At 40.0% G+C, this 10838-nt stretch overlaps 1 protein-coding gene across 1 annotated transcript in view; it reads right to left on the reverse strand.

Annotated features, from left to right (window-relative positions):
* Positions 1-537: 537 nt before the first annotated feature.
* ZNF558 (zinc finger protein 558) overlaps positions 538-10838 on the reverse strand; it is an 18291-nt gene continuing 7990 nt past the window's right edge. Inside the window, exons 4-8 of the mRNA XM_032396066.1 lie at positions 10642-10730; positions 9902-10028; positions 3893-3988; positions 3136-3218; positions 538-2642 (exon numbers count right to left, since the gene is read on the reverse strand). Of these exons, the coding sequence (XP_032251957.1) occupies positions 1860-2642; positions 3136-3218; positions 3893-3988; positions 9902-10028; positions 10642-10730 (1178 nt within the window). The 3' untranslated portion in view covers positions 538-1859. The remainder of the gene's footprint in view (positions 2643-3135; positions 3219-3892; positions 3989-9901; positions 10029-10641; positions 10731-10838) is intronic.

Consider the following 10838-nt stretch of genomic DNA (forward strand, 5'->3'; position numbering starts at 1 on the left):
TCAGCAGAGTAAGGCAATAGCCCTCTGAGCTTCAAAGAAGCCTTGCAGATTGAGTATTTTCAATCCTACTCATTGACAACTTGAACAACAACAAAAACATTTTTAAAAAGGAAATAAGTAGGGGAGAATGGACATTGGGAAAGAAGCTGAACAAAATGCCATACTAGGGTAGAAAGATAAAAAAGAATCAGCATCATAAACTCCACTTACCTGACAAAGATGCCATTAAACTAGAAAAAGTATATTGTAAGTAGAATCTAGTTTCCACTACGATAAACAAATTCACTCAGGAGATATTCAGAAATGCCTTTCTGGATATGCTACGTACTGACATTTTAAAAGAGTAAATTACAGCAAACATATTACATACAAAACTATGGGACATAACTTAAGGTTTATTTTTGGGTACGGCTATAGATATGTGTTTATACTAAAACAAAAAGACTGAAAACTAACGTACTAGTGGCCCAATCTTAGGATGAGACATTGATAAAGGTAATCCCACACTCACTATTTATTCTTTCGGTTCCTAGTTTATTTTGTGGCCACTCAGTAAAGAGCTGAGGCATCCTCATACTGACTACTTCTCTAGGGTCTGCCTCCAATGTAAGTTCTCACAAATCAACAAAGAATCACTGCAAGATTTTTCCAAATTAATACACTGACAAGTTTTGCATCCAGAGAAAACTTCGTATTTTTCCTACTGTACGAGGTATTATTCAAGGCATTCCCTCAGTCTTTATATTCACGAGTGTCTGCAGTGAATTCTCAGTTTCCTAAGGAATGTGGAAAAATGACTTTCCGGGACCGATGACATTCAACAGGACCTTCTCTCCGGGATAAATCCTCATGCTTCTTAGAAACTGAGAGAACATTCAAGGCTTTCCCACAGCAATTGTGTTCAGATTATCTCCCCATCTTGTGCTCAGTAATGCAAACACTTGTGCTGGAGGGTTTTCCACCTTCTTTCTATGAATATTCCTCTGTAGTGATTTCTTACATGTCCTCTCAGGGATGGGTGTCCCTGAAGGCTTTTGCACTCTGATGATATTCATAAGGTTTTCTCCTCAGTGTGAACTGTCATGTGACTCCCTAGAAATATCACGAAGGCTTTCCTACAGCTACTGCATTCCTCAGGTTTCTCCCCGGAAGTAATCTTTTGTGCACGTTAGGGTGAGTCTGAGTTGAAAGCTTACCACAAAGATTGCACGCTTGCGGTTTCTCTCCAGAGTGAATTAACATGAGTTGGCGAAGGCTCCTTCATATAGAATAGACTGAAAGAATGAGAATGGCAAGCTTCTCAGATGGTTCCTTACGATCTGTCTCCTACTCTACACACCCTGTGTAGTTTCTTTCCACATTGTGTGAGCAATACAGTCTGGAAGAAGTGATCATATGTCCTTCTGAGGCTAGGTTGAAAAAGACAATGTGGCTTGTGCGTTAGCTCTCCCACAGATCAAATGCTTTGGGAGGAACCTGCTGCTACATCATAAAGATACTTAGCCCTGTGGAGAGTGAGGTAACGAAGGTTCCCTGCCAACAACTGGCATTAACCTGCCAGACATGTGAGTGATCCACTTTGGAAGTAGATTCTTCAGCAGTAAAGCCTCAGATGAGTGTTGCTCCAACTGACTTCTTGACCTCACTTCATGACAGATCCTGAGCCAGAACTACACAGCTAAGCCGCTTCCAAATTCCTGACCTACAGAAACTGTGAGATAATTAATGTACGTTGTCTGAAGCCACTATGGTTTGGAGGGAAATTTGTAATGGAGCAACAGATAACTCATACATCCAGTGAGTTACCATCAGTTGTCTGAGAATTAAGAAATCAATGACTGCTTTCCTAGTTATTGTATTCATATCCACCTATTATGAATTCTCTTGTGCACAGAAAGGTAAGAGTTAGTGGTGAAAGATTTTCCACAATGATTACATTCATAGGGTTTTTCTCCAGTGTGAGTTCTCACGTGTTTCTTAACAGCTGAGAGATTATTAAATGCTTTCCCACAGTTACTGCATTCATAGGGTTTCTCTCCAGTATGAATTCTCTTGTGCACAGTAAGAGAAAAGCTACTGCTGAAGGATTTTCCACACTGATTACACTCGTAGGGTTTTTCTCCAGTATGAGTTCTCATGTGCTGTGTCAGATATGAGCTCTTCCTAAAGGCTTTCCCACAATCGTGGCACTCATAAGGTTTCTCCCCTGTATGAATACTATTGTGCCCAGTAAGGGAGGACCTCGTGCTGAAGGCCTTGCCACACTGATTACATTCATGGTGATTCTCTCTCGTATGAATTCTCTTGTGGCTTTTGAGGTTACAACTAGTGCGAAAAACATGAAAACACTGATTACATTCATAGGGTTTTTCTCCAGTGTGAATTCTCACGTGCAGTCTAAGGGATGAGGGATCATTGAAGGCTTTCCCACAGTCATTGCATTCATAGGGTTTCTCCCCATTATGTATTCTCTTATGAATAGTAAGGTAAGATCTACTGCTAAAGGATTTGCCACACTGATTACAGTCATAGGGTTTTTCTCCAGTATGAATTCTCTTGTGCTGAGTGAGGTTAGATTTTGTGCTGAAGACTTTAAAGCACTGATTACATTCGTTGAGTTTCACTCCAAGATGATTTCTTTCCTGTTGATTAAGAGATGAATGATAACTATAATTTATAGTATTTTTAATATTCAATTAATTTTATGCATATGAACTCTTTCCCAGGAATTCTGTTACATTATTACAATTGATGTTTTGGCTATTTTCAGTGCTTGTATATGGCTTCTGCCCAGTCTGAGCTCTTAGAAGTTAAAAAAGATGGATGCTTTGCCACAAGTCCTTATCATATTCATAGAACATCTTCTGATAAACTCTGGTAAACCACTTTGTATTTCAACAGTCAATATCTTAGTCACATTTAAGGAAATATTTACTTGTGGAAACTCCCAGTGAAGAAACAAGTTTGGAGCTAACTTATAGTTTTCTCCAAATTCACAACTTTTCACAGTATCTCTCCAGAGACACAATTTCATATTGTGTAAATGACTTTCCTTTAATGACTCTGTTTACTTTGTGACTTTCCTAACTTATTCTCCTACTGTGAAAAACCAGAAATCAGCCATGTTAGTCTTACCGCTTTTATACCATTGGAATGTTCTTTTCTAAAATCATGCTTCTTAGGAGTTAACCATTTGGCTTTAAGTACAGTCTCCAAATCTGGGAAAAAAAAAAAAAAAAAAGAAATTTAAGTTGATGGAGAAAAGAAATAGTAAAGTGCACACATGAGTAAACACAGACTCTGAGGGATCAGCATTTTTGAGGAGGTTTGCCATGCAAGGGATAAGAGTATGAAAACTATAGATATTTAAAAAGTGGTTTTGAAGGATTAAGACTGATCAGAGATTTACAGAAGAAGGGATTATCAGGAATGCAAAGTAGGAAGGCACTGGACTAAGTGTTCATATGAGATTTACTTAAAAAGGAAAAGGACTATTATAGCATTGTATGGTGACAGATGGTAGCTACACTTGTGGTAAGCAGAGTATAACTTACAAACTTGTCAAGTCACTACACTGTACACCTGAAACTAATGTAACACTGTATGTAACTACACTTCAGTTAAAAAAAAGAAGGAAAAGAGGTATGTCTTTTTTTTCCCCATCTGACTCCAAGGTAACCTATGAGATGTTGAAGAGAAAGGTAAAAAGGAAAGAAAGAACGTACACAAGGAAGCTCATACCCAACGTTCTTGGCCATCTTGGTCAGAGAAGAGTATGTTGTACAAACTTCCCTGTTGGACATTTCCTAAATGTAATACTCCCATGCCCCAAATCACTGGCCAGAGCTATTCCTCAAAAAGACTCATATCCACCTGTCCACCTGGTGCTCACCTGGACAGGTGCCTGGAAGAATTCCTCGCTCCTCTGTCATCACTTTGTCTTCTTGCTCCAAATGGCAGATCAGACTGGGTTTACCAATATGATACCCTATTCATGGAGACAAGACACACGGCGTTGGGTTACTGTACAGGTGACAAGCAACCCCGTGAAACTGGAGCCAACGATTCTGAAGATGATCAAGTACGACTTTTGCAGCAGTGGAATAACTACACATAAATTGTAATGAATATAGTAACTCCCAAGAAACCAAAATTCAAGCACACTCAATATCCAGGTGACAGGACATAAACAGTCCCAAAGTTCATGTCCAAGTTTACATACATACTTCAGAAGCTCTAAAGCTTTTAACCATGGAGAATATAAAGTCAGGGTAAGGAAGAGCTATTCAGTTCACAGGGATGGCATCAGACAGAAAGCTCCAGGAGGGTGGGGACCACGTCTGTCTCATTCATCACTGTATGATGAATACACTGTATTCCTAAACCCAGCATAGACCCAGGGACTCAGAAGTGCTTCAGAAAGACCGGTGAGAAGTAACAACAGTGAAAACTGAGGGATACTGAACCAGAAGTCCATAACTCTACAAAAACAGTGAATAAAGTGGGGAAAACCATTAGAATCAGCTTTATCAGAACTTTGGAAACTTATCAAAAGTTTACAGCAACTTGGAAAATGTTTAATCAAGAACAACAACCAGCTGACATTTTCACTAACCCTTGTCTCATCCTCTATTCCCTGCTTTGGCTGTGACCTTGAAGATCACAGCCCACATTCCTACTAGCAGAAGGAGCAGGATGGACCTTATTCTCAAAATTCTGTGGTTGTTTGTTTTGATCTTTCTGAAGGTTTGACTCAAAGGGCTTGCCTTTATCTAATCTCAAACTCTCCGCGGGCTGTGCTGGGGACTCAGGGGGCATGTGCTGAATACATTTCAAGGCAAATATATTAGCCACACTGCCTGAGGCCTATGAAACAGTACAGGAAAACAAAAGACTAACCAAGGAGCTTGGGAGGAAAGTGAGGAATAAAATGTTTTGGGGAATTTTTAAAAGTTTCCCTCCCATTTCTTTGAATCTAAGAAGGCCAGGATTGGGCACATGCTCAGAAAAGAAAATGAAAATTATGGCAGAGTTGTAAACTGCCTGCTGATTTTGAAGGTATGTCCCTATACACACACACAGAACACATCTGCAGAGACCACAGGTTTTTTACTTTTTGTTTGAGGCCTTCAAGAAAATCTCTGACAAACTACTAGCTAACCATGAGGTTAACATAAGTCTTCAGGGACCACACATGACAAATACAGACATTACAAAATTAATTCAGGAGTATCATTAAACATACATACGACAAGCAACAACAACAGATTTTGGTGATGGGGAAAAATCCGATTCCAGAATTGCCATATAATAACATTCCAAATGTCCATTTTTCAACAACAAAATTTTGAGGCAGGCAAAGAAACAAAAGTGTGGCCCATTACAGAAAAAAAAAATTCCTCCCTGAGGAAGCCCAACCACCAGACTTCTAGTCAAAGAATTTAAATCAACTATTTTAAAGTACATCAAAGACCAAAAGAAAACTGTGTATAAAGAATAAAGGAAACCATAAGGATGAATTCTCATGAAATAGAATACATGTTAAAGAAATAGAAATTACAAAAAGAAACTACATAGAAATTTTGGAGTTGAAAAGTACAAAAACTGATATGAAAAAGTCAGAAGAGGTGTCCAACAGCATATGTGAGCAGGCAGAAGAAAGAATCAATAAGCATGAAGACAGGACAATTTATATTACACCTCACTGGAAGAACAGAAAGAAAAAAAGAATGAAAAAAATATGAACAGAGCCCTAAAGACCTGTGGGATACCATCCAACATACCAACACACATATCATGGGAGTTCCTTAAGTGGAGAAGAGAATGAGGTAGAAAGAATATTTGAAGAAATAATGGCCAAAACCTTCCAAAAAACTGACGAAAGACACAAATGTACACAACCAAGAAGCTTAAGAAACCTCAAGTAGGCTAAACTGAGAGACACAGAAATCACTAGCATATCTGTCCTACAAGAAATGCTAATGGGAGACTTTCAGACTGAAATGAAAGGATAATGGTTATTAACTCAAATCCACACAAAGAAATAAAGAACCTGACAAATGAAAATATATAAGCCAATAATAATTATATTTTTGGCTTGAAATTCTCCTCTTTTTCTTATATGACTTACAAGAGGAATGCCTAAACCAATAATTATGGATCTATGTTAACGGGCCCACAAGGTATAAAGATGTAATTGATGACAAAGCAATATAAAGGGGTGTCTGTGTGCGCACCTATACAAGAGCAAAAATTTCGTATGCTATTGAAACAAAATTGGTACTAAATCAAAATAGATTGCTGTAAGTTAAAATGTTAATCATAATCCCCAGGACAATCATTAAAAAAAAAAAAATAAGAAAAACAAAAAGAAATGAGAGGGAATCAAAATGGTCCCTTAGGAAACATCTAATACAAAAATAACAGTGAAAGAACTGAGGAACAAAAATGGTATAGGACATGTAGAAAATAGCAAGATGATCTACGTGGGTCTTTATCAGTAATTACCTTAAATGTAAATGGATTAATCTGTCCAATTATAAGGCAGATTTTGGCAGAATAGGTAAGAAATATCCAATTATATGCTATCCGTAAAAGATTCAATTTACATTATTCAATTACATTACTCAATTTACATCTAAACACACTAAGAGGTTGAAAGTCAACAGATAGAAAAATATATTCCATGCAAAGAGAAGCCAAAAGAGAATGTAGCTACGTTAACTTCAGGCAAAACAGACTTTAAGACAAAAACTGTTACGAGACACAAAGATACTATTTAATGATAAAAAGGTCAATTCATCCAGAAGATGTAACAATTACAGACCAATAACAACAGAATTCTACAATATTAAATTTCAAACTGACAGAATTGAAGGGAGAAAGAAATAGAGAGTTCTACAATAGTTGCAGACTTGAACACCCCACTTTGAACAATGGGTAGAACAACTAGTTAGAAGGTTAACAAGGAAAAAGAGTACTTAAACAACCCTACAAACTAACTAGACCTAACAGACATATAAAATACTCCGCTTCACAACAGAATACACATTCATCTCAAGTGCACATGGAACATTCTCCAGAACAGACAGATCATGTTAGGCCATAAAATGAGCCTGAATAAATTTAAAAACAGTGAAATCATACAAAGTATTTTCTCTGAATATAATAGAATCAAATAAAAAATTAGTAACAGAAAGATGTGTATTGGAAAACTTAATATTGCTAAGGTGACAGTATTAGCCAAAGCGATCTACAGTTTCAGTGCAATCATTACCAAAACTCCAACAGCATTTACTTGCAGAAATGGACACACCCGAGCCTCAAATTCATATGGATTTGCAAAGGATCCCAAATAGACAAAAGAGTCTTGAAAAAGAACAAAATAGGAACTCTCACACTTCCTGACATCAAAACTTACGTCAAAGCCAGAGTAACGGACACCCTGCAGTACTGGCACAAGGATAGACACAGAGATCAATGGAATAGGACTGAGTGAATTTAAACTCATACGTCTGAGGTCAATTTTTGACATGGGAGTAAAAACAGTTCAATGGGGAAAGAACAGTCTCCTACAGAAATGCTGGGCAACTGGGTAAACACATGCAAAAGAATGAAACTGGTACTTTCTCCCAGACATATGGCAAATTAACTGAAAAAGGACCAAAGACTTAACTGAAGAGAAACTAGAAAAATTCTTGGAAGAAAACATAGGGGTAAATGTTCACAGCCTTGGTGGATCTGGCAATAATTTCTTAGGTATGATAAAGCAAAAAAAGAAAAAATAGATAGGACTTTATCAAAATTAAAACTTTCTCTGACGGACTTATTTTGCTTAGCACAAAACTCTCTAGCTCCATCCACTTGTTGCAAATGGCGAGATTCATTCTCTTGTATGGCTGAGTAATGTTCCATTGTATATATATACCACATCTTTATCCATTCATCAGTCGATGGACATTTGGGTTCTTTCCATAATCTGGCTGTTGTTGATAATGCTGCTGTAAACACTGGGGTGCATGTGCCCCTTTGAATCAGTTTTTTGGTACCCTTTAGATACTTAGGAGTGCAATTGCTGAGTCATAGTTCTATTTTTAACTTTTGAGGAAACTCCATTCTGTTTTCCAGAATGGCTGTACCAGTTTGCCATTCCCACCAACAGAGCAAGAGGGTTCCCCTTTCTCCGCATCCTCACCAACACCTGTTGTTTCTTGTGTTGTTGATTTTAGCCATTCTGACAGGTGTGAGGTGATATCTCATTGTAGTTTTGATTCGTATCTCCCTGATGATGAGTGATGGTGAGCATCTTTTCATGTGTCTGTTGACCATCCAGATGTCTTCTTTGGAAAAATATGACTTCAGTCATATGTGGAATTTAAGAAACAAAACAAACAAGCAAAGGGGGGGCGGTAGGAGACACACAAACCAAGAAACAGACTCTTAACTATGGAGAACAAACTGATGGTTACCAGAGGGGTGGTGGGTGGGGAGTTGGGTTAAATAGGTGATGGGCTTAAAGGAGGGCACTTGGGATGAGCACTGGGTAATGTAATGGAAGTGCTGAATCACTGTATTGTACACCTGAAACTAATGTAACACTGTATGTTAGCTAACTGGAATTTAAATAAAAACTTAAAAAAATAATTAAAACTCTTGTGTGTCATAGGACACTATCAAGAAAATGAAAATATACCACCAAATGGGAGAAATTATTTCCAAATCGTATTTTGGATAAGGGACTGGTATCCAAAATATACAACCAATTTTTATAATCCAAGAACAAAAGATAAACCGAATTTCAAACTGGGCCAAGGACTTGGAATAGACACTTCTCCACGGGAGATCTGCAAACAGCCAACTAGTACGTGAAAAAGTGCTCAAGGTCATTAGTCATGAGGGAAATGCAAATCAAAATGACGATGAAATCCCACTTTGTAACCATGAGGACGGCTACCACCAGAAAAACAAATGTTGGGAGGGCGCCTGGGAGACTCAGTCGTTGGGCGTCTGCCTTCGGCTCGGGTCATGATCCCAGGGTCCTGGGATCGAGCCCCACATCGGGCTCCCTGCGCTGCGGGAAGCCTGCTTCTCCCTCTCCCACTCCCCCTGCTTGTGTTCCCTCTCTCACTGTGTCTCTCTCTGTCAAATAAATAAATAAAATCTTTAAAAAAAAAAAAAAAGAAAAGAAAAACAAATGTTGGGGAAGAGGTGGAGAAATTAGAACCCTCACACCCTGGTGCAGCTGCGTGGAAAATGGTTTGGCGGCTCCTCAAAAAGCTAAACATAGTAACATCTGACTCAGCATTCCTCTCCTAGATGCATACCCAACCAAAGGGGAAACGTGTCGGGACAACAACCTGGACACAAATATTCACAGCAGCGCCGCTTGTAAACAGCCAGTCAGTGGAAACCCCCCAAATGTTTATCAACCAATGAGTGAATTTTAAAAATGTGGTGTATCCATAAAGTGGCACGTTATTCGGTCACGACGAGGAATAATGAGCTGGTACAGGCCACACCATAGCTGGGCCTTTAACCATCATGCTGCCCGAAAGAAGCCAGACCAAAGAGATCATATCTTTTAGAATTCCAATGATATGAAATGTTCTCAAGAAGCACAGCAAACAGAAGGCAAATTAGTGGTTGGCCGCAGGGGGCGGTGGGGAAGCTACCCGGGACTGAGCACTTCCAGGGGAGGGGCTGAGAGCTGATGACAATGTCTCACATTTGGCTGCACGACAATGCCAATCTATCAAAAGCTGCTGAACTGTACGCTTTAAAACAGTTACAGTGGTGAATTTTATGGTATGTGAATGTCACGTCAATTAAAAGAAAAAAAAGGACAAAAGGAAGTCTTGTCACCTGAGTCATTCAAGACATGCAGGGCTGAGGTGGGGCTTACCCAGCGATGCCAGGTTCCTGCAGTTCTCCCGCATCACGTCTCTGTACAGTGTTCTTTGAGAAGGGTCCAGCAGTGCCCACTCCTCCTGCGTGAACTCCACGGCCACATCCTCGAAGGTCACCAAGTCCTGAGCCGTCACAAGCATCATGGCTTAGCCAAGGACCACCCCCACCAAGTTGACAGAAGGACAGGAGTAGAAATAGGCTGGAACCCCAAGCACAAGATGTACGGGCAGGGTTCTGAGCTCTGCTCTCCACTGCCCCTGGGCTCAGCCTGCAGGGCTCCTCTCCTGCCTACTGACGCCCACTCCCAAGGTGAAATGTACCTCTAACACGTAGGTGAGTCCCTTATTCCAGTGAGACCGTGGAGTCCTGCAGTCTTATTTCCCTCGATCTCAGGGCTGAGCATAGGCCGGGGACATGGCAGATGTCAGAGAAATACTTGGTAAATGAATGAGTGATTGCCCCACAGCCATCATCAATTACTTGAGTCTAGGACACCTGAGTTACCTTGCCCTTAAAACTCTCAGTGGAACATGATGTAGCCAGTGACCCTGGAGGAAGCTCTGCCATGTAGAAAATGTTGACAAACACCGCTGCTGGCTGGGCAGCCCCTCGGCCCCTACGAGATGCCTGGAGACCCTGCGCTGGCTGAGACCTGGTTTGGCTGTGGGGCTCCAGGTCACTGAGAAATAGCTGATCAAAGGAATAATGATTTGGAAAGAGGAATATGTGACTCACCGGTAACCAGCTTGTCAGAAAGCCATGAACCAACCCTTCCTCCTCTGTGCATCCTTTTTGAGGAGAGGCTGAGTACAGGGAAGACTGAGCTGGAGAAGAAAAGAGTCGGGAAGAGTCCAGGATTGCTCTATATTCTAGCACTCACCAGTTTGGAGGCTTCCTCACCTACCTGTAATTGACCATACCCCAACACACAC

The sequence above is a fragment of the Phoca vitulina genome, unplaced genomic scaffold (genome assembly GCF_004348235.1).
Source record: "Phoca vitulina isolate PV1807 unplaced genomic scaffold, GSC_HSeal_1.0 scaffold89, whole genome shotgun sequence".
Taxonomy (NCBI): domain Eukaryota; kingdom Metazoa; phylum Chordata; class Mammalia; order Carnivora; family Phocidae; genus Phoca; species Phoca vitulina.